Raw genomic sequence first — 24,888 nt, 5'->3', positions numbered from 1 at the left:
ATGGAAAAATATGACAGTGATGACCAAAAAATTGAATTTTCTAACTAACTGATATTTTGATGCAGAATCAATATAGAGGCCAAATAATGATCAAAATGGTATTCCGCATAAAAATCGGATCAGTTTTGGCAAAGTTATGGGAGTTTGAAGTACTTGATAAAGTGTCAAGAGGTAGGTATGGAAAAATATGACAGTGATGACCAAAAAATTGAATTTTCTAACTAACTGATATTTTGATACAGAATCAATAAAGAGGCCAAATAATGATCATAATGACAATACACATGCAAATCGGTTTAGTTTTGGCAAAGTTATGAGAGTTCGAAGCTTTTGATAAAGTATCCAAGAAGGTATGAATTCTGAATAATTATAACTTCAGTTGTCACACACTAATTTTATAATTTATCGGAATTAAGCATAATTGAACTTCTATCAAATTAAGAATGATGCCACATTATTGTATTAGTAAGCTTAACACACTCGACAATCTGGCAATTAAATATGCATCAAAGTGGAGTGTGTTTTTCTGTATGTTGCATGGTACATGGGTAAAAAAGCTGTGGCATGCTGCAATCAAAATCCTCATGCCAGGACATTTTCCCATAAAAATCTCATCACAAAAGCCACAATTTGCGGTCAATTGGGTTTGCCTGTTGCCGCAACAATCAACTCAACACACACACACACGCACACACACACGCACATACACACTTTGCGGCACAATGTTGCACATGCAACAAAAATGCATCAACGCATCGAACCAAAAGGCCATCAAGGCACAACACGGCCTAAACGGCAGCTGCCCCAACCCCCACACAACTCGTTGATGTTGCCACATTTTTATTTTGATTTTCGCCTTTTTTGTACGCTGCATTTTCACACTTCAACGCTGCCACCTCCATCAGCAAGGCGACAGGCCGTTGCATAAAAAGTGCAACAATTCAAATGACCAATGGAGACTTATATGGTGAGGGAGGCGGGGAGGCGGGAAGGCGGGGAGGGCGTGTCCGGCAGCCTACTGCAAAAATTCATGCAAAAATCGGAGCAAAGTCCAAAACGAAATGTGGGCAAAAAACGCAACATCAACCGCAAACAAGCGGCCAATGTTGCCAACACAGGGGGTGGATAGGGGGTAGGGGGCGGGGTGCTGTGGGTCAAGTGCAGCGTCGATTGAAATCCCTAATAATCGCGCTGAATGCACTTGCCCAACTCCAGCTACAGAGCACGAAAAACCAAAAAAAAAAAAAAAAAAAAAGGGAAGCTCCAAAACGAAAAGTCCCCGCAAAATGGTCGGAAAAAATGCAAAAATGCGCAACGAAGCGCAGTCAAAAAGTGGACAGAGCTAAAGAGGGATAGAGCGAGGGGAGTAGGACAAAAAAGAGGGGGGTCAGAATTGAAACTGAACTGCAACAGCAGCAGCAACAACAACAACACCGCCAACACGAACCGAGCTCAATGCAATGAATGACCTTCACTGATTTTTTGCGAGCACTCAGTCGAAAGGGAAGGGGAAGGGTGGACAGGCAGAGAGTGCTGCCAGTCAGGACATTGATATGCAGCGTGCGGATAATCGCGACCAGTGCAATCAAAGTGCAATGCAACAAGCGACAAAAAGTGGTGCGAGTTGGTTGCAGGTTGCTGCACGGTGTTGCATGTTGGCTTTCAATGGTTTTGGCTGATTTTTCCGCCAGTTGTGCTACTCTTTTTTTGGGTTTTGGCAGATTCAACGCCAACTGTTGCACGCAATGCGAGGCAGGACAAACACAGGTTGCAAGCTGCAGTCGCGTATAAAAAGGTCGACGGGTGGGGGTGGGAGTTCAATGTTGCAACTGTGCGGCAGGCAGCATAATTCGTGTGTGTGTGTGTGTGGCACAATAAGTGGGAGTCTGTGTTGCCTGCCCCAAAAACGCACAGGCTGCAATGTTGTTGTTGTTGCTACTGCTGTTGGTAGATGACCTTGACGCGTGTGCTGCATGTTGAACAATCGAATCGGCAGTTGCATCATTATCATGTGCGCCACTTTTTTCCATCTGGTTTTTTTTTGGCTGCCATGGCGGCTGCACTTTGTTAGCTTGCAACACACACAGACACACACACACACATGCACCTCTCATTGGGAGGCTGTTGCTGCCACAGCGCTTTTTTCGCTGTCATTGACAACCAGCAGCAACAACAACAACAACATTACGTGCGTGCCCCATTAAACAAACGCCGCATGCCGTCAATGGCGTCCTGTGCAACATTTTTTTGTTGCCTCTGCTTTGCAGCTGTTGCAACGCATCGCGACGTCAACGTCGACGTCACATGCAACGCGCAGTTTCATTCATGCCACTTCTACATGTGTGTGTGTGTGTTGGCAAATTCATTCAGTTTTCAGTTTTCAGATTCGGTGCATGTTTAAGTGGCTCATTCATCCACTTGCAACGATATGCAGACTGCAACATGGGGCATGAGTCACGTGGCAGGCAGCCGCTTATCAATTCAGTTTGCTTCTATTTTTTTTGTAATGTAGCACACGAATTGTAACAGTTCTTATCAACAGACAGGACAATTTGCTGCTGACAGTTGCAACATCATATTTTGAAAAATTATTAAATATATTTAAAAAAAATATATATAAGCTATACAGAGTAATTATAGAAAAACTAACTCTCTGAAAGTTTTGTACAACTTTCACCAATTTTATTAAGAACAAAAGATGAGTATTTTCAAAAAAGGCTACCTCGCGCTCTTTTCCCAAATTTGCTCAAATATTTGCAAATATTTTTTTGTTTTTTGCGATTTTGTTTCGTTGGGACTAATTAATTTTGGACTTTAAACTACAACAACGGTTCGATTCGCTGCAAAATTTTGATCGAAAACTATTTGACAATTATTTGTTAAATTTTAAACCTTAATTCTATACACTTTTCTTGATATCTGGGTTCGTAAGCCTATAAAATGTTAATGTTCTTCATTGTGTAAAAGGACTGTAAGTTTAGTATATTGAACTAAGTATTAGACTAAAAAAAAAAAACACGATATGATGAATTTAACCTTTCAAATCTCTTGTTAATTTCTTGTCTTATTTTAGGACAGCCCCAAATTGCTGCAAGGAATACCCCTTCTGTGTTCAATGGCAACAACAACAATAGCCACTTAACTTCAAAGAAAATGCACTAATTTCCTCCCAGTCTCCCTCTCTCTCTCTCTCTCTCTCTCTCTCTTTGTCGCTTTATCTCCCACAACCTTCCCTTAGATTATTTGCTTGCTTATTATAATCGCGCTTTGTGACACAACCTCTTCCACTATTTCTTTTGCAATTATAAGCAATTCCTTGAATCTAAATCAACCCCGTGTTGCTTCTATCCCTTCATTTTCTTTTCTTTATATTTTCCCAGTCCCTTTATCTTTTGCTCTAACCACATACAGCGAAATGCACACGAAAAGCTACGAAAAGACATTCTCAGCTCATTCAAAGATTTGTCTCCGTTTATTTCTCTTTCTAATACACTTGCAGAGGGTATTATACATTTGTCACGAAGTTTGTAACGTACTTAAAAAAAACATTGTCGATTCCATACATTATATATGTTCCTGATCAGCACGACTAGCTTCTTAGATATGGATATCTCAATATTTTTCTATGTAAAATAGTCGCTCAGTTCCAATATTAACTTGATGAAATTTGGTACAGATCCGTCTTTTTGCAGTAGGCAGTACATATAGCAAAATCGGCTCAATTGGATCACTATGTCATATATTATCGATTATGAAATATTATCGATCGTTCGAAAATCAACCTTAAGTATGATTTTTTTTTATTTTTTGAATAAAACTCTACCAAATCTGAAAAATTGTGTTCTTGGTATTATTTTAAACATACTCATTAAATTTATCTTAAATATGATCACTATATCATAAGCAGCCATAGTAACGATCGCCTAAAAATCAACCTTGAGTATGATAATTTTTTTTGCTTATTAAGATATCTTAACGAAACTTACAGATATTGTGTTTGGTATTGTCTTTTATATCCCAATCAAATTTGTTTCAAATCGATCAACTATATCACATAGCTTTCAAAGAAACGATCAGTTGGAAATCGAATACAGCACTAAGCAAGGGTATCAAATCTTCGGCGTGCCGAGCTAACATTTCTTTAATATTCTTTTTTTTCTATGTTTTTTTTTCTTAATATTTTGCTGTCATTGTGTATGTTTTAATTAGTCTGCGGCAGGCTGCAGCATTTTGTTGTTGTCTTTGTTGCAATATACCTTGACGATTTCAATCAGTGTTGCAACTTCCCCTTCCCCTTACTTTACTCTGACTCATTCAACATTATTTCTTATAATAAATATAAGGACATTGTTTGGTTTTCAATTTTAAAGTATTGTGTTAAAGATTCTGCGTCACCATATGCTGTCGTTGTTGCATGCCCCAACTGCTTGCAGCTGACCACAGAGACCCAACTAACAACAACAGACGTTGAACTTGCGACGTGCAACAACAACAACAACGACAACAAACGACAGTTGCTGTCGATGTTGTTAGAATAAAAAAAAAAAAATGAAAACAACAACATTGAATGTATTTGCCTGCGTCTGCACTTGACGGGGCGTGGCATTGTGTGTGTGTGGGTAATGGGGAGGGGGGTGGGGCAAGTGGCAGGCATGTTGCGGAGGCGTTCATTTGTATATAAATGCGAAGAAGCGACAATGTTCAAGTGGAAACGGAAGAGGGGGAAACGCAATGCAATCAAATGGCGCAAAATTTACAAAAACTGCACACAAACACAGTTAGAGTAAGGACACATGCGGCACATGCAGCCTGGCCGACTGGCTGACTGTCAGGCAGACAGGCTGGCAACTTGCAACGCACGCGAAAATCTTTGCCAGGGGGCAAGCTCTGGACATGAAACATAGAGCGGAGTGGACCATGTGTGTGTGTGTGTGTGTGTGTGTTAGCCTATTGCGTCGAGTACAGTTGCGTCGTCTAAGCCAACAGCCGTGGCAGTGGCAGCAGTACCTCGTGCCACAGAGTGAGGCACACAGAGCGAGAGAGAGAGTCACCGCTTTTGCCGCGTTCGTTTTGCCGCGTTAACTGTCCATCAATGCGGGCCCGGGGGCCACTCGCCGCAATGTTGCCCCTGCCACGTGCCCCTTGCCTCTTGCCCCTGCCGCTTGCCACTGCGCCTGTCTATCTGTTTGTCTGCCATGTGTAGCACCCCTCTACTTGCCCCCTTCCTACTTTTGGCGTTCAATCGTTAGCTCCAGAGTTTGCTTCAGCCAGCGGCATCGTTAGCATCGCTGCCTCCATCCAGAACTCATGGAGTCCTGGACTCCTGAAGTCCTGAAGTCCTGACGTCCTGACGTCCTGGCCTGCTGGACTTTTGCCTGCATTCGAACTTCGTTTGGATTTGTACAAACTGCTGCAACATTCACCCCCAAACAAAACGTTAAGCCCTTTTTCATTGCAGCCCCCCCTTTTCTGCAGACTCCCCCTCTCCCTCTGCACCCCTCTCTTTCGCACATGTCTCCCTCTCTTTCGCCCATTGCTGGTTTGGTTTCGTTTTATTGCGCTGGGCATTTTTGCATATTTGAGGCATCATCGCTCATCGCTTTTGTGCGCGTAAGCTAACTTTAGATGCTGGACTCTCTCTCTCTCTCCCTTACCCCCGTACTCCTACCCTCTGCACTTCTTGCCACAACAACCCCCTCGTGTGGGCTTCTAAGCTGCAGTCGCCGTCGTTGTCGCCGTCGTCGCCGTCGTTTGTTGCATTCTTCTATTTGGCGTTTTAATATGCGCTATTTTTTCTCGCTGCCCCCTTGCTACCCACCCCCATCTCTCCCTGGCCAAGCAGCTGCCTCTACTTGGTCACCTTCACACACACACACACACACACACACTGTCACACAGACTGCAGCCGTTTTATTTGTTTGTTTGCTTGTTCGTTCAGTCATGTGTGCCACAAGCCTCTAAAATCCAGGCAACACCCTGTATGCCAACCTCCAACTCCTCTTTCACTTCCCCTTGCCCCTTAAAATCGCTCGCTTCGTTGTCTGTTTGCCTCTTTGCCTCTGTCGTTTGTTCAAATGTTGTCGCGTCTTTGCCCCCCCTGATTTCACCCCTTACCACTCACTCCCTGCGATCGTCGTCGTCATCGTCATCGTCATCGTCGTCAACCAGCGGCTGTCGCCTTGTCGCACAGCCTTTCGTCGCATTTTGGACACAACATCCACATTCACATTCACATCCACATTCAAATACACATCCACAATTTCCAATGTCCAATGTCCACTGTCCACTGTCCATATCCGCGTCATCGTTTTCCTCCTCTTCGTCGTCGTCGTCGTCGTCGTCGTCAACAGTTAAATACATAAATTTTCGTATAAACGCGTTTTGAGACTCACTCACGAACTCCTACCGAAAATGCCATTTTCGTTTTTCCGATTCCACATTTCTCTACAATTGCGTATGCAACAACAACAAAAACAACAACAACAATAGAAACAACAATTGCAACAAAGTGCGTAGGGTGTTCTAAATGCACAAGCGTATGTGTGTATGTGTGTGTGTGTGCTCAGTTTTTAGTGTGGCAACAAATTTGTTGCAACTGCAGGCACAGTGGAGCAATAATTAATAAATTATACGTTATTAGATAAACTAAAAATTAACTAATTAATTGTAGATAGTAAAAGATGCATTCCTCACAAATATAGAAGATTTATTGATACTCAATTTTGTATACCAAACGTTGATTAAAATCATTTAAAATTTGTGCATAAATCCCACAGTTCCTCAATAAGAAATTGAAAAAAAAAAGTTTCAAGAATAAATTTAGGATTTCCAAAAACTAATTATAAAAAATAAAACACTTAAGTTATTCTGTTAAAAAAAAGTAAGAACGGATTCTTAAATTTAGAGTACTGGACTTAACAGAAACCTCTTTGCGAGGTAAAAGTCTAGCGATGAAAGTTTTTCCATGTCCCAAAAAGTCTGAGATCCAATTTTGGGCCGAACGATGTTCAATTTGATATATATTATTTTTAAAAAAATAAAACGGTTGACATTCTTTATACCTTAAAAAAGTCCGCAGTAATATTTAAAATTAAATCTTATGTTTATTTAAGAAAGAGACAACTTTAAGGGAAAAATACTTATTAATACAAAAGCTCAGTAGATTATACTTTTATTCCCTATCGGTAGAATATATTTTTATTTCCAGTTCGCCTATTTTGTGACGAACGATATTAAATTTAATATATAATTTAAAAAAAAAATAAATTGTCGACTTTCTTTGTAGTTCTTTGTAGTTAAAAAAGACAACTTAAAGCGAAAAATACTTATTAATACAAAAGTTCAGTAGGTTATATTTTTATTCCCTATCGGTAGATTATGTATTTATTTCCTAAGATCATTTTAGAAATTATGTTGCGGCAATTCCTTACGATATTTTTATCTGAAAATTAAATGTGCAAATAAACAGAAAACCCAGGGTATGTGCTAGTCGAACAACTTTGTGTTTATCAGTCTGTTCATATTTGATTTAGCTTTAACAAACACTCATCCATTACGAATTCTGCTGCGATCTCTTTCAAGTTTCAAGATATATAGCAAAATTCAACTGAATGCTCAATAATAAAAATGTTTAATAAAATAAACAAATTGTAGTTTTTGCAAATTGTTTTAGTCATTAAATTTTGTCATTTCGTCGAAATATAAATAAACAGCTGCTGCGGCTGCAAAAATGTGATGCCAAAATTCTGTGTAGTGTGTTTTTTTGAATCTAATTAATATCCATGATGCAATGATCATTCGTTTGGCACAATTAAATTAAATACATGCACGTTTTGCATTTGTGCTTGTAAGCATTTATTATAATTATAATTTAGTCAGAAAATCGCCATTTGCTAGTCGCTGAATTTTTGCATAATTTATGACTGGCTGAGACTCAAACTGAGGCTAAAACTGAGACTCGAACTGAGACTGAGTTAGCAGCAGAAGCAAAAGCAGCAACAGCAGCAGCAGCATTTACGTTAGTTCGCTCTTACGTTATCACTCTGTCTCTGTCGCACTCGCGCTCTTATACATAGGGGGCAAAGAGTTGTCGACTATCTCGCTTGCACGCGATTGAGCAAGTTTGTTGCTGCGCTTTTATTTTTGCTAGATTTGTATTTCTTTATTTTATGCATATTATAGCAAAAACAATAATCAAAATATACACACACACAAGTACTTACAGCTACTACTCACACACATACACACACACACACACACACACATACAGTGACCAGTCTCCAGTGACAGCCCCACAGCGGGAACTCAGTGTGGGCAGTTCCAAAGGCAGCGCACGAAGCATACGAACGAGCGAGAGAAAAAAGCAAAGCAACAACAAGGCAAGGCAAGCAAAAAACCAGCAAAAAAAAAGCACACAACTGCAGGTGCAACATTGTGTCTTCCCCTCTTCCATCTCCACAGCCCACGTGCGTCTAGTGCTCGTGTTTGTCTTTGGCAAAAGGCATTTTCATCTCGCGCAAAGAGAAGTTGAAGCAGAGCGCACAACAAGCATGCGTCTCTTAAAAACAAAAGAGCGCACACACAGCGTCAAAGATTGCGGCGAATTGAGTTTGAGAGCCGCTCTGCCCGCAGCTGAGCACGAAATTGAGCAACTGCACAGCTTGAGAGCAAGAGCAAGAGCAGCAGCAGTAGCAGCAGAAAACACACAAACGGAACTAATTAATGAAAAATCTTTTTGCTGTCGACGCAACGCGTTGCTGCGCTGCCGCGCTGCTGTTGAGTTTTTTCTTAAGTGCTGTGAGAGCAGCCCAAGAGCGGCGTGTGGGCAAGAGAGAGAGCGAGAGAGATGGAGACATATTGATAAGACAACTGATAGCAGCAATTATTTGCTGATCATTTCTTATTGTTATAAATTGAATAATAATTAATAATAGTTAATTGGATTTTTTATATTGTTAATTCTGTTTGTATGTTAGCTTTCTCTTTCCTGCTGCTCATAAGAAGTCAACTGCAAGCTGCATTCCCTCACACACGCACACACACACACGCACACACATATTCCCTATCTATTGGGTGCCTTGCACGCATTGCCGAAATTGCAATACGTTGTCTCATCTCTGCTCCTTTGAGCTGCTGCTGCCAACAACAACAACAGCGCGTCAGCATCAGCAGCGGCTTTTTTTTGGGGGTTGCACTATGCGGCGGTCGGTCGGTCGTGTGTGTGGGAGAGCGGCAACTACGACGCCAACGACAGCGACAACGACGACGTCGTCGTTTGTTTCGCGAGCGAGGCGAACTTCGCATTCGTTTCGTTTTCGTTTGCCGAGTGAAGGAATTTTGAATGTTGCCGGTATATTTGACTGCTGTTGTTGTTGCTCGTGCTGCTTTCGCTGCCGCTGCTGCTGCTTCTACTGCTCTCCGCACTATTTTTGAAGGCAGCGCGCGCGTCGCTGCTGCGTCTGCTCCTTTGCCTTGAAATGCAACTGCAATTTGCGAACTGCGACGCCGACAGCGAACTATTTACGACTTTGGATATCGCGGCAGTTGCCGACGCTGCCGTCGCGACGACGACTCAGCGAATTCGCATTCGCAACTCTCGCGGCAACTACAGCAACAGCAACAGCAACAACAAACTGAGGCACCTCTGCCACGGCTACACACAGTTTTCCACAATGCCGCCGCCAACGTCGTCGTTACCGTTGTCGTCGTCGTAGCTCCAATCGACGTCGTCGTCGTCGCCATCGTAGTCTGCCTGCCTGTGTGTTAAGTTTGTTTTGAGTTTTTCCGTATCAAAATGTGCAAAACGTTTTCAGTCTAATTCAGACACTCGTGCTGAAAAGACTTTTGGGGCACGTTCTGTTGCCAATAAACGAGACACACGACAAAATCAAACACACACACATGACGAGACGAGACGAGTTGCCAACTAACAAATAAAAACATCAACAACTCAACTGATTGTTGCCACTTGTCATTTTATTCGACTGCATTTTCACGTAACGTAGTGCGCGTAACGTAACGTAACACAGCCATACATACTTTCCACACTCACACACACACTCACGTGTGTGCATTGCTTACTGGACATTAATAAAAACGCGTACTTTTTGATACGCGACTTTTAACGTGAGCGAATGAAAAACGCGTCGTCGTGCACTACGTAAAACATTATTGTGTTGATCTACACACACACACACATACACAGCCACACATACAGTCACCTGTCACACACACCAACACACACACATGCAAACTTAAGATTTATTTGCAGTTGTTTCGATTTCAATTTCAATTGCGACAAATGAAACGTTTTAAACTTTTACGCTCTTACGATCAATAAACATTTTGTGCGCTCTTCAAGTGCTTTTGCGCTCTCTCACCAACAAAATGGCGTCAACGGAGACGCCAACGCGTCAAAGCAAAAGCAACAGCAGCAGCGGCAGCGGCAGCCTCGATCGCAGCAGCAACAGCAGCATCGCAGCCGCTGAGCAAACGGAGAGCGAAACGAATGCCAGCGAGCAGGCGCAAGCGGCGCAGCGACAGCGCAGCGGCGGTACGCCGACGTCACAGGATAAAGAGAAGGCCGCCATTGTCGTTACCCCGCCCCTAACGACACCAACGGGACTGGGATTGGGGCTGGGATTGGGATTGGGATCACCGAATGCCGCTGCCACCGCGGGCAGCTCGTCGCCCGGCTCCAATTCGACGTCGCAGCAGCATCATCCGTCGCAGTCGCAGTCGCAGCTGCCGCAACAATTCTGCCTGCGCTGGAATAATTATCAGAGCAATCTGACAACGATCTTCGATCAGCTGCTGCAGAACGAATCCTTTGTGGACGTGACGCTCGCCTGCGACGGCCGTTCAATGAAGGCCCACAAAATGGTGCTCTCCGCCTGCTCCCCCTACTTCCAAACGCTGCTGGCAGAGACGCCCTGCCAGCATCCCATTGTCATCATGCGGGACGTCAACTGGTGCGATCTGAAGGCGATCGTCGAGTTCATGTATCGCGGCGAGATCAATGTCAGTCAGGAGCAGATCGGTCCGCTGCTGCGCATTGCCGAGATGCTCAAGGTGCGCGGCTTGGCGGATGTCACACACATGGAGGAGGTCAATTCCGTGGCGGCCGCAGCGGCTGCGGCGGCGGCGGCAGAGGCAGCAGCAGAGGCAGAGGTGGCAGCCGCTTCTCCCGCACAGGTTTCATCCCCGAAGACAGCGTCCGATCGCGAGGCTGAGGAGCTGTTGGCTTTCATGCAGCCGGAGAAGAAGCTGCGCAGCAGCAGCGACTGGGACTGCGGCGAATTGCGTCTGTCGCCGCTGGAGCGTCAGCAGAGCAGAAATGTGCGCAAGCGTCGCTGGCCCTCTGCCGATACGATCTTCAATCCGCCCGCGAGTCCATTGAGCAGCCTCATTGCCGCCGAGCGGCTGGAGCAGGAGCAAAAGGAGCGAGAGGGCGAGAGAGGAGCGGGCGGGAGAGAGCGACAACGCGATTGCTCGATCATGACGCCGCCGCCAAAGTCGCTGCCACTGCCGCTGCCACTGGGTGCAGTTGGCGCCGCTGTCAGCAGCGGCAGCGGCACTCCGCGACGCCTGACGCCCTCGGCCGCTGCGCTGGAGACGGCGCTGCATGGCCTGGACATGCCCTCGCCCGCTACAACGCCAGCGCCGCTGTCGGCAGCGGCAGCGGGACGCTGTCCACGCGGCGCTCTCACACAATCGCTGTCGAGTCCGCAGCAGCAGCAGCAGCAGCAACAACAACAACAACAGCAGGCAGCGGTGCATCATTTGCATCACTTGCAACAGCAGCAACATCATGCGTTGGGGCATGCCACCTCTTCTTCCAGTTCCGGCTCTTCCGTTCATCCGGCTGCAGCGAGCGAGTCGCGATTTCCCCTCGGCTCCGCTGCCGCCATGGCCGCGGCTGCGATGGAGCTGAGCGTCGCTGCGGCAGCGGCAGAGCCGCGACTGCCGCCACCGCCGCACCATCATACGGGACCCTCGACGTCCACATCGCTGGCTGATGATCTGGAGATCAAGCCGGGCATTGCGGAGATGATACGCGAGGAGGAGCGGGTGAGTACTCACTCTCTTGAATTCACTTGTTCACATGTATTCGTTTTCATTCACGATTTCCCAAGCAGAGCGATCACTTAACGCTCTCTTGCTCTTAAGCAGTAGCGGCAGCGGCGCTGCTTGCTCAGTCTCTGCTGCTGCTGCTGCTCGCTCTCTCACGCTCTCTCAGTTTGGCTTACGCTCACGCGTCAACCATCTTGAGTTTGCGTTGTGTTGTTGTGTTTGGTTTTGTTTTGTTTTGTTTTGATTTACGTTTTGCGCGCGATAGTTTTGCGATCTTCATTTTGTTTCGACTTCGACTTCGGCATTGACTTTGCTTTGCCTTCTGCCGTTGCTGTCACTTTTGCCGACGGCATTTCGTGCACGTGACGTCATAATGGGCTTTGCTTTGTCATCAGCAGCAGCAGCAGCAGCGACAGCGGCAGCAACAGCGGCGTCAGCGTCAACGGCAGCAGCGACTGTGCTGTGGATCCCGTGGAATGTTGTTGGACTGCGCTCATGATTGACAGCATTCACGTGCTTCACGTCGTCGTTGATGGCGTCACAGTTGCTGTTGCTGCTGTTGTTGCTGTTGCTTCCCATTGTTGTCCGCTTCTGTGTCGTTGCTCCTATCGCATTTTAAACATTTTTCGCCTTGTCGTAGGTTCATTTTGAATTCCCCCACATCCACATAAATTGAGTCAAATAAATCCAATTACAAATTGTAAGTTCATATTGTCGGTTAATTGCAGTCCTTTGAGTTTGCGTTCAGCCAAATTGAACCAAAATGATTCATGAGTGACCCACAAATATGCTCCGATTCCCTTATGAATCATTAAAAATTAGTAAAAGGTACTTCAAAATAATTGAAATGAAGAGGAAGTTAGGTTCATCTTTCCCCGTTACTTTTCAATTTTTAAAGAAATTATATTATAATTGAACTATTATTATAACGAACTTTAAATATACTTGATGTAATGCATAGGAAAAAAATACGAATGTACGAATGTAATTACGAATTAAAATAAGGTTTCGTTAATTATGTTAAATTAAGTCCCATTTCATCATAATCCAATTAACTTTAACTAAGAGATATTTTCAAAGTCGATAGTTTTGTTATACAATCTAAGTCAAAAAAGTTTTGAAAATATTCGAAAATTCTTGTACAACTTATCCCTTATACAAATTTATAGTTTAAAGCTTTATACTAATCTTTATACTATTTTTATGTATCCATTTTATCGAAATTTTATGAAAATAACAATAAAATTTAAGTATAACAAAAAATCATTTTTCAATTAGATCTAATAAAAACACCAACACTGGGAAATTTATTTGCCTGCTCGACCAGCTATGATATAATGTTATATGACTTAAGTAATATAAAAACTTAAGTGTAGAATAAATTGGTTCCTTTCCCCCATTGTAAGCATGAGTCAACTCCTTCCATTTTCAAGTATATGGTATCCATTAGTCGACTATTTCTAGCCGACACTAATAGGCATTTATAGCGTAAGAATTATAATATTATATCATCGTATTTACTTTCCGCATTATCTGAAATACATTTTCTTAAACTGGCTTAGGATCGTTTAAAAGATGGTTTGTTGTTCATGCTTTATCGATTTTATCATCTGCCCGCTGATCTATAGAGGAATTCAGTTACTTGAATAACAGTTCCTAACCGGTTTCGATCACAAGTCGAACTCACGGGGCCTCCACAAAAACCATCATGTCAATGATTTCCTACAGTCAGCAGACGACACACTCTTCTTGCCACTCCAAAGCGTTTCATCAACATTAAGCGCGTCGCAGAATTCGCACTTTAATAAAAAAAACTATTTTTTTCTTTTTTTTATTTATTTATTTATCTAATAGACGTGGACGAACCTCAGACCACAATCTCTAGCATGAGAGAGTGTCAGAGTAATTCGTACACACAGAAAAAAAACCTGGGATTAAATGAATTTAAAACGCTGATGTCGCATTTACTTAATTTTTAATTTTATTTAATTTTGAATTCACTCCAGCAAATATTTTGTTCGTTCTTATATGAATTTTTTACTTGAAGCAATTATTTTCAACTTGATTGTCAATTTTTGTACTGACTCATTTTTTATTTTAATTAAATTAAATATTTTTATTAGGGGCCAGTTTTTCAATGTCTCATTCATTTTTATCAAAGAGATATTTTTTTAAAATATAGAATATATACTTTAAAATTTAAATAAGAGCTTTAGTACAGTTCTTTTTTGCTGTGTAGCTGCATCAATTGGTTATTCATTCGATTTGTGTTCAACGGAATGCGCGATATTTGTTTGTCCAGCGATCTCTGACCACTCCACTCCAAGCCAAGCCAAGTCAAGTCAGACCAGTGTCCAGAGATCTTTTCTGCGGCACTCTCCGTTTGGTTTGTTCTTGTTTATTGTCGCTTTCGAGTGCATTAATCAAATAAGCATTGGAAAAGGAAGGGCAGGGATAGAGTCTGACTCTGAGTCTTAGTCTCAGTCTGAAGACTGGAACTGTGACTTTGTTGGGGTCTCTGCTGATGCTTGAGCGCATTAGCGTGCTCATATGTTCAAATTTGAAGACGTTTGTTTTCCTCATTTCATATTTTTTTCCATTCCATTCCTTCTCTTCTCGTTTGCTTGTTAGCATCTCTTTCAATAAATATTTTGTTTTTATGCATTTTTAAATATTTTTCTACTTGCCCGCTGGCTTTTCTTATTTTCTGTTGTTTTTTTTTCGTATTGTATTTTTTATGTGCTTAGAAATTCTTTAGAAATGCATCTGCATCTTTTTCCATCTTGGCTGCATCTTTGTTTGTTTGCCTTGGTATTAGTGTTGGTCATGTTTATGCTTTCCTGCTGTTTGCCTACCCAATTCTTATGATTATTGTTGTTGTTCTCTCTCGCTCTCGGTCTCTCGCTCTCTGTTTCTGAGTCGTTTATTTACACATTTCATTTATTAAAAATCTCCGCGATCTGTTCTGGTCGCCTCTCGATAGCTGTCAGCCAATGCCATATATAAAAATCAAATATTGACAGGCTGCATCCGCACAGCTTCCACAGCAGAATGCAAAATAATCAATTCTCATGCAGCTTCTTTTTAATACTTATAATTCTTTTCCCATTTATTTATAAGTTTTTTTTTTTTGTTTCATTGTAATTTTGTTCTCCTTTTTTGTATTCTTTTATTGTACCCTGCCACATAAGCAGATAAAGCCGATAAGTGTCAGTCTTCGTCACCAACCTCCTTCTTCTCTACTTCTCTCCACACAATCTCTGATCTGTGCGTTGGGTCTCTCTCTTTGGTTTCTGGTGATTAATTGCACTTTTACGATATTTGTCTGCTCTGCCTTTTGTTAAAAATAAGTTGATTTCTTTTTATTTTGGTCTTCATATTTTATTACTGCAGCATTTTATGTGTGCATCATTAGAGGAAACATTTTTATTTTAAATTTATATTCATATTTATATATTTTCTGGTTATGCTCGCAGTTCAGTGAACTTTTTGCAGAGCTCAACAGATCGCTGAGTAGTCGGAGTTGTAGGGTTAATTAAATTTTAATTGAATTATGGTAAAAATAAAAAACGCAAAGTGAGCAGTCATCTCATTAAAATATGTATTAAATACAATCTTAAAAGTTGCCATACAAGTTTCCTATTACTTATATTAAATATGCAAGGTTTATTGTAAAGCTTTTTTTTATGTATTAATAATAATAAAAATGGCATTTTAATTAAAAACATTCAACATTTGCATACAATAAACTTATGATTACCAATTATTTAAAGTAAATTGCTTATCGACTAGATAAGTAGCAGCTTTGATTAGCTTCATAATTTGACATGAAAAAATAAACAATACAAGTCAATTACTCAGCAGCAAAGTACAGCCCAGAATCCTCACGCATATTCTGGCTTATAATAAGCGAGTATCGTTTACTAAAAAAAAATGTATAAATAATATAAAAATAAAAAAGAGACAAGAAAAAGTTGTGTAGACAAATTATCTCAGCTGGCGAGAGGATAAGAAGTAAGCAGGCGAACAGGCAGACACAGGCAGAAATAAGAAATAAAAGGAGTCAAACGTGCCACATTCAAACTACTTCGGCAACAACAACAACAACAGCAACAGCAACACCGGCAAAAGGTGTAGCAAAAAACGGCAGCAATCAAAAGGCAGGGAACAAAATGTGTGGCATGCATAAAAATTGAAAAAGATGCAACTCACAAAAAAAAAAAGGAAGAAATCTCACACGCTGCATTTGAATTGTGTGTGTGCGTGTGTGTGAGTGTGTGAGTGTGTGTGTATCTGTGTAGGTGTGCAAAGGAAGCCAACAAGCCACTTAACCCAATCGACAAAAGTCATTACACTCGTCACTCTCTGCTGCCAGTTGCCGGCAGTCGCTCTCTGCCCCTTGCCCCCTGACAGTGCCACTCTGCCACAGCAGCTTCCCTTCTTGTGTGCTGGAACAAAATCGACGACGCTTCCGCTGTGCGTCGACAGCGACTGCGGCAGATCTTTGCTGCTAAATTGGCCTCAAGTGCCCCAAGACATCGACGAGGTTGTTGGATTTTGTATGCCATGAATAAAATAAAATAAATAATACAATTTATTACTTACACACACAGCATGTGTTTTCTTTTCTTTTTTTTTTTTTTTGTATTTATCTAATGTATGTGTGTAAGTCGTAATTGTATCTGTATCTGTTGTTGCATCTGCTGGCTGTGCGTTATTGTATACAACAACTGCTCGTTGCACGTTGCGTTTGCTGCTGCTTAATGAAAGTAAATAAATAAAATAAAAATGAAGAAATATATATTTTCAGAGCAGCCAAAGATAATCGACAAAAAAGAACAAGCGACGACAGATATGTATCTTTAGGATGTCGACTATTAAATGCTCTTGCTCTCTCAGACACAATCTGACATACATAATCAAAGGGTATAAACAGTTTCATTAATGAATAAATATTCAACGATTATAACAGAAAATATTGATAATTTTTTACTATTGAAAAATATATTTAAATTACCTCAACTTTCAAATCAAAGATACCCACTTCGAGTAGAGCATAAACAGAAAAGGCAAAAGGGGAGCAGCGTATAAAAATAAGAGCAAAAGTAAATTGTATAATCCGCTTTGATGTATCGCCTTCTGTTTTATATTATTCAGGCATATTTTATTTGTATTCAAAAGCCACATATGGAGGCTCAACGGGCTAAAGAGACGTTGGCCTCACACATCTGAAGTAGTTTTACAGTTTACGACTTGAGCGTAAATTAAATGTAACAAATCGGATGGATAACAGATACAGCTACAGCCACAGATACAGCTGCAATTAAAGATATAGATACAAATATAAATGTAGTTTTTCGATTAAGTAGTTTTGCCCTCTGGCAGAAAAATGCATTGCATAAACATTTTTAATTTAAAGAAAATGCCATAAAAAAATTTATATATATGTATATACGAACAGTTTTGTGTTTATTCAGATACTTGGCGTTAAAATTTGGTGCTCAATTGAATTTGTTTAGCTAAGCAAAATAAATGTAGATATTATTATTGTTGCAGCTGCAGCCGCATGTAAATACGTTGATTAATCTATAAAAATAAATTTGTATCTATGCAGCAGCTTTGCTAGCTGGCATTGCCTCATCTGTATATTCTAATCGGATTTAGTTTGCCAGGGCTTCATTTATTTTATTTATTTTTATGCTTGTAATGCGGCATAAATAATTTATGCAGATAAATAACCCAAAACCAAAAGCCTCAGCAGCTCCACGGGACTTCGACTCTGTCTTCAACTTCAACAGCGAGTCTTAGACCTCACCGAGAGGTCTTAGCGAGCGAAGGATGGAGGAGAGAGAGAGAGAGAGAGAGACCCAAGCAATGCCATCATAAAGCAAAGCAACAAACTGACAGACAGACAGACAGACAGACAGACAGACAGACAGACAGACAGACAGAGCGACAGAGGGACTGTGGGACAGAGGGACTGAAAGAGGCTCAAATTCAGTTGAAGGGTTGGGCGGCAATCAAATCTTTTTCCATATATTTATGTATATATCCTTCTAAAAATATTTATTTATTTATTTTTCAACCCACACACACACACACATACACATATATTTATTTGTAACTTTGTATAAATTTATTATATTGCATTAGTTGTAAGTCAGCCTCACCATGCTCATGCCACGAATTGTGGCTTGCTGAGTGTCTTGGCTTGTTTTTCATGTTGCTGTTGTTGTTGTTGTTGCTTGTGTTGTTGCCTGTCCTTGTTGCGCGTGGGCAGGGGATAGCCACAGAGTAAGACAAAAAAGGTGCGTAAAGAAAATAGCTTATTATAAATTACGGTAAAGGGAAATACTCTTACATATAACAAAGTAACACAAGAAAAACTCAACTACACAGCTGACTTTGAACCAGGAAAACACACTCAAAAGGAGCGGCTGTTCAAGTTGAAGTTAAAGTCACAGACAAACTTGATAATACACGTACTTAGATACTCTTGATGAAGTGTGCTCTCAGACTTAGACATGCGGCAAGTCAAGCAGTTGCAAGTGTGGCAAGTTACTATTATTTCAACAGAGGACGAACACTCCTTATTTATTTTATATCTAAATAATAAGTTACAATTTATGAAAAAATTTATTATAAATAAAATGTATATATTGCTTTAAATTAAATTATCTGTTATTTAAATTTAAAAAGTTAAAGAAATAAATATTGTTAAAAGTTAAAAACATTTCTGGAATATTTAAAGACTTTAAATTGACCCTTAAATTAAATTAATTTTAATTTTAATTTGAAAGGTTAAAGAAATAAATATTGGTAAAAGTTAAAAAACATTTTTGGGTTATTTAAAGACTTTTGATTGACCCTTAAATTAAATTAATTTTAATTTTAATTTAAAAAGTTAAAGGAATAAATATTGTTAAAAGTTAAAAACATTTCTGGAATATTTAAAGACTTTTAATTGACCCCACATTTGTTGCAACAATAATAAAATTAATAAATAACATTAATAAAAATTAATTATTACTAATTATTTAAGCTAAAATGGATTTTTTGATATAAATAAGTTTTTTTTTGTGCTGAACCCAAAAACAATAATTGATTAAAAAACTTAAAAGTTATTGTAACACTGGAAAAAGTATTACTTTTTAACTGAAGAATATTTGTCTGTCGTTTAACGATCACATCTTTAACTAAACCTTCGCCAAGTTGTCGTTGATTTTTAATAATATAAATAAATGCAGCTTATGGCCAAGAATAAGGCAGTTTCACGTTGCCAGTCTTGGGCTGGCAGTGCAACAAACTAAAGACAAATATTTACAATGAGCAGCCGATTAATCACACGCAATGGGAACAGTCGAGAGGGGGAGAGAGAAACAGAAGGGCAGAGAGTATTAAATAAATAAATTAATGGCAGAGCTATAACAGGAGGGGACAGCAACACCAGCATCATGAACATCACAACAACAACAGGAGAAAGAATACAACAAAAGATACAAGATACGAATGTGTGTGTGTATCTTCAAGATGCAAGTATAACTTGGCTTTTGTCTTTGTGCATGACTTTGTGACTGCGCCTGAAATATATCGACAAAAATAAATTAATTAAAAATGCAGTCGAGCAGAGCTGAAAGTGGGGATAGGTGGCAAGGGGGAGGGTGTTAAGCGAGTACAGTCAGATTTTTTTTGTATACCCATTAAAATCGTTTACCAAGGCATAATAAAGTTGGGGCAAATGAAAAAAATAAAACTGGCTGCATTCTAAATCTGCCTACAGGGTAGCTGCTAGTTTATATAACTTTTTTCCTTTGGACTGACGTAAGAGAGCAATCCATTTCCTGCATTCCTACAGGGCAATTTAAATTTATATATTTTTATATACATTTTTTATTTTATTTACTTTGCAGTCGAGTCAGTTGCACTGGCAATCTTTTTATAATTACATTTATTTATTAACAATAACTGTTCGATGTTTGTATTTATTTGTTTATAGAGCAAACTCGTGATAGTCATCAAAAATCGATCGTTTCGTTGTTGCAAAACAATTTTATTGTTGCAGCTCGATAAGATAGCATTAATACGATTGGGTAATCTGTTGTTAAAAAATGTGCGGCACAAATTAATGTAATATAATAAAAAACTTAACTTAATATTAGCCAATGATTGATTGTGCCACACAGATAAGTATTTGGGCCCCAACAGTCGACGTGCTTATCATGGCCCAAAAGTATTTCCAAAACACACAAATACCTTAAGATTAGAAATCTATAATAAACGAGCCAGCGATTAGCTGACGAAAGGTGTTGCAAATACTTTGTACTTGCAGATACTTTGTTGCACTTGTTGTCATCTTAGACTTTGTCTTTATCTGTCTTTGTCTTTGTCTTTGCTTTTGTCATGTCATCGTCATCCTTAGCCAAAGCAGCTGTTGTCGTCATTGGCACACTCTTCTGGCTATTGTGTGTGCTGGTTTTGTTGTTGTTGTTGTGGCTGTTGTTTGCGTCTGGCCGAAGCCATAACCTGCCACTGAGAAACAGCTTTGATGGGCCAAAGTTTGAATACTCTAACAGACTTTACTTTTAAATTCATTGCATATCTTGTTATTCAAGTGTTCTGTTTGCTGCTGTCATTGCTTAAGCAAGTCATTTTTTTTATTGATTTATGTTTTCAATAAGCATTTAAAGAATTCAAAGTCCAGCAAATAATTTCTTCTTGTTCAGTATCTGCATTTTTTGTCAGAAATAACACATAACTATATTACTAATATTTTTTAAATTTGTTTTATTTTTCTTTGCAACCACTTTTATTTTATGAGCTTAAATAAAAGTGTTACTTTAAGCTGTAACTGCTCAGACACTTTTTTGACTGTTAAGATACCGAAAAATAAGTGTAAAGGCACAGTGAATATATTCAACAAAATGTCTGGCAGAGCTAATATGCCCCAAGTCATTAGTACAGGCCACAAAACGGCAACAAAAATGCTCAACGTCGTCGACTTTGACTTTGATGCGCTTGCCGCACGCTTCGCCTTGGACAGACCCCAAAAGCGGTGGCAAGAAAGGGGGTGTGCGGTGTGTGTGTGTGTGTGTGTGTGTGTGTGTGTGTAGGAAACTCAGTCTCATGCTCCACTAACAGCGCAAACGTTGGACTGCGTGTTAAGAACAAATCGCTTGCTTGCTGCTTCGCTTTCATTCAATTAGATACATTTGTATCTTATGACATATATTTTCACACCTTTTGAGTTTGCGTTTTGAGTTTGAGTTTGAGTTTGGGTTGAATTGTTGTGTGAGCGGCATCAAAGAGAAGACGCTGCCAGCTGTGTACGTATGTGTGTGTGTCTCGTGTGTGACGTGTGTATCTGTAAGATACTTTATGCTCATGCTGCATTGTGCAATAAAAATAAATACTTTTTTTTTGTTGTGGATTTTTATAACATTTAACATTGTGCACAGCGCATTTTTTCCTTATTTATGAGTGAGCACAAAGCAGCAGCCCAAGTATAATAAGAAGAAGAACAAGATGAAGCCAATGGTGTTGATGTGTGTGCGTGTGTGTGTGTGTGTGTGTGTGAGTGTGTGCGTTGGTCTCCCTCTGCGTCGCCGCCCGCTCTGCGTGTGTACCTACGTTTAAATTTTTTATGAGTTCGTAATAAAGTTTCAACATTTTTCATCATTAAAATAAAATATAAAGCCGAAATTATATTTTATCGTCTTTGCATCATTCTTTTTCCTTAAATACATGACACACACTCACACTCACACGCACTCACACTGCCGCATGGGCAGATACAAAGATACAGATACAAAGTTGAAGTTATGTGCAGCGTAGTCGCCGTCGCGGCAGTCGCAGCAATAATAATGAATATATATGGAGAAAGACAAGAAACCGCACTTTAAACCAAGACGAGGCTACTCTTGCAGCGGACGCAGAATGAGAAAAGAACTGAAAACGAAGAAGAAGAAAATACAAAAATAATAATAAATAAAATAACACAAGAAAAAGACAAAAAAATAAATGGAATAAAATAAAAAACTCAAGAAGATGAAGCAGTAAAGGCAACAAGAAATATTCTTTAATTTAGACCGCGCCCCGCGTCTGGGGAGAATGAGAGTATAAAAAGGGAAAATAAAAATAAAACGAAAAACGTAATATAAAATAAATATTTCAAGAACCCCGACATTGTTGTTGTTGTCTTTTTGTATTATTATTGTTGTGGCTGTTGTTGTAGTAATTTATAATATTCCTTAACGATGTGCAAAGGGCAAAAACTGCGCACACTTCGCACAGTGGAACCGACAGCAAAATGCAAGAAAACTATTTCAAATAAAACTTAAAAATAATAGAAAATATTTAAATATTTTGAAAATTTAAAAAAATTAATTTTTTAATTTTTTTTAGGAATATTTTAAAATTGCTTTAATCTACGCACAATTGTTTCAATGTGTTCTGCTTTAGTTGTAGCTGCTAACAATTTAGTTGTTTTACTAATAATAATATGTTATTGTTTGCTGTTATTTAATCCATCAATCAAGCAATTAGTCGCTGAGCCGATGACAACGTATTAACTTAATGCGCATTTGGTATTAAAATTACCTGTTTTTAATCATTTTCCCTGTCAACGCAATCGCAATCTACTTGTAGTTCAGTTAAAAAACATATTTAGCAACTCATGTCCACTGTGTGAGCCTTAATTCATTTTATTCTTATTTTTATTATTTTGTTTTTGTATTTATTTTCATTTTTTGTGTTGTTGAGTTGTATATTTTTTAACGCGCAGCTGCTAACGAAATGATTTTCGAAAATTGAAGTTTATGACGATGAATGGAATATTTTTGTTGTATTTATTATTTTTATTTACTCGCACAGTTGGGCATATGTATGAGTGTGTGTGTGTGTGTTAATATACAATCATTTATATTAATATTGTAAACAGTAATTTTTAAAGCTGTAAACTGAAGCTCTGAAGCGCATTGAACTTTGCTCGGCATTCGCAAGAGTATTGTATGAACGCCCTTACATAAGTACTTGTATTTTAACACGTATTTACTTGTAGGATGCCTTGTTGAGGCTGGCTTTGAGTTTAATTTGGCTTAATTGCGTGCAAGTCGCTGCCGCTATTGCCCCTCTCTCTCCCTCTGTATTTCTCTCTCTGCCTTCCCACCGCGTATCTCATTATCAGGCAACGTCGACTTCGACTGCGTCGTGCGATTAATCAAATCAAACGAAATCAAATCAAAGGCGATTTACCTGCACACACACAAACAAACACACACTCACACACACGTACACTCACAGAGAGTCATAGGAGGCCGCATATGTATGTACATATGAAGTATGCGCTGCCGTTGAAGTATCTCTAAATCTGTAAATCGAGGCATGGCTTAGAGGAGGAGAGCATGCCATGAAGCTATGACAAAGCATTTTTAAGCCATTTGATTGACTGACGTTAAAATATTCACGTGCAGCGATTTTAATCGCAAGCAACGGGCGCAGTGCATTTTTTGCATACCCTGTAAAAACATTTTAATGGCCTGCAAGAGAGTTTAAAATACTGCAGTAATAAATTTGTTGACTTATAAAATACACTGATAAAAAAGACATGTTTTTTAAAATTAAGGATTCCTAACCTAAATTAAGGATTCCATATGACTAGTTTTTTTTTGAGAAAAATAAAAATTTGACTTACAATCTAGATGTTATTTTCAATTTAAGATAATTTAGCTTATCCACTTATTTTATAGAGGAAAATGATTTAAATTAAAACTAAGAATTTTCGTCTTAAAAAATGCATTGCATTAATTATAAAGTAGAAAGTAATGAAAATTAGCTGTTCAATAATAAAAATATTTAATAATAATAAGTAAATTAATTGCAGAGAAACCGCAGTTTTATTGTAAAATTTCTACAATTTAAATGAGTTGTTCTTTTAGATTTTTAGTATGCATTTATAGACAGGGTATTTGTTAGTCTAGCAGCTGCAACTAGCGATGTCTCCTCTCCAACTCTCTATGCAAAAAAAAAAAAATAATAATAATTATTAAAAACATATGAGAGTGAGTATGTGTGTGTGTGTGAGTGTGTGTAGATACGAGTGTGAGTTTAACATAAAAAAAAAAAGGAAAAATAAATGAGTGCAGATGAAGTCACAGAGCGTTGTTGTTGTCGTTGTTATAGTTGTAGCTGTTGTTGGGGCTCTGCCTTTGGCTGCATTTCTTGAAGCTGTTGTTCGTGTTGCTGTTGTTGTTGTTCGTGTTGTTGTTGCTGTTGTTGTTTGTGGGCCTGGGGGCCTCACTGAGAGCTCTCTGTACGCCGGTCTGACTGTATTGGGGATTAATGAATTTGATATAATGACATTTTAGATTGCATCTGCATAACATTTAATTGTGTTTGCTTGTCAGACAGCGCCGCATTGCGCTGCTAACGCATTTTGTGCCTTGTCATTTAGGAAAATGAAAATGAAAATGAAAATATGCGCACTCAACAAATCGCAAATATAGCTACATATGTACATATATATGCAGGCGGGGGCGGTCTAGATACACCAAAAGAGGCGGGGCCGCTTTGGCCAAGGCAATGTCTATCGATTTTGTGCGCCTAAACTTTTTTTTATACCAATTTTCATATGCAAATGGCGCGTAATAGGCGACTTATTATAGTTTAAGCTGCACATTCCCTAGGTCAACTAATATAAAGTGCACTCGACTCACAGTTACCCTGCATACAGCTGGAAAAATGATTAATAACACAGGCGAAAATCAGGTCAAAATCAATTTGATTCAAAGAAAATTTTGTTTGTTTCTGGCACAACTTTAT

The 24,888-nt window shown here is 39.5% G+C and overlaps 1 protein-coding gene across 1 annotated transcript in view; it reads left to right on the top strand.

Annotated features, from left to right (window-relative positions):
• Positions 1-9,195: 9,195 nt before the first annotated feature.
• Positions 9,196-24,888, top strand: part of LOC117786958 (protein bric-a-brac 1) — a 74,428-nt gene continuing 58,735 nt past the window's right edge. Inside the window, exons 1-2 of the mRNA XM_034625389.1 lie at positions 9,196-9,207; positions 10,537-12,069. Of these exons, the coding sequence (XP_034481280.1) occupies positions 9,196-9,207; positions 10,537-12,069 (1,545 nt within the window). The remainder of the gene's footprint in view (positions 9,208-10,536; positions 12,070-24,888) is intronic.

This window comes from Drosophila innubila (assembly GCF_004354385.1).
Source record: "Drosophila innubila isolate TH190305 chromosome 3L unlocalized genomic scaffold, UK_Dinn_1.0 0_D_3L, whole genome shotgun sequence".
In the NCBI taxonomy this organism is placed as follows: Eukaryota; Metazoa; Arthropoda; class Insecta; order Diptera; family Drosophilidae; genus Drosophila; species Drosophila innubila.
The sequence above is the reverse complement of the archived record's forward strand: the minus strand, read 5'-3'. Positions and strand labels throughout refer to the sequence as shown.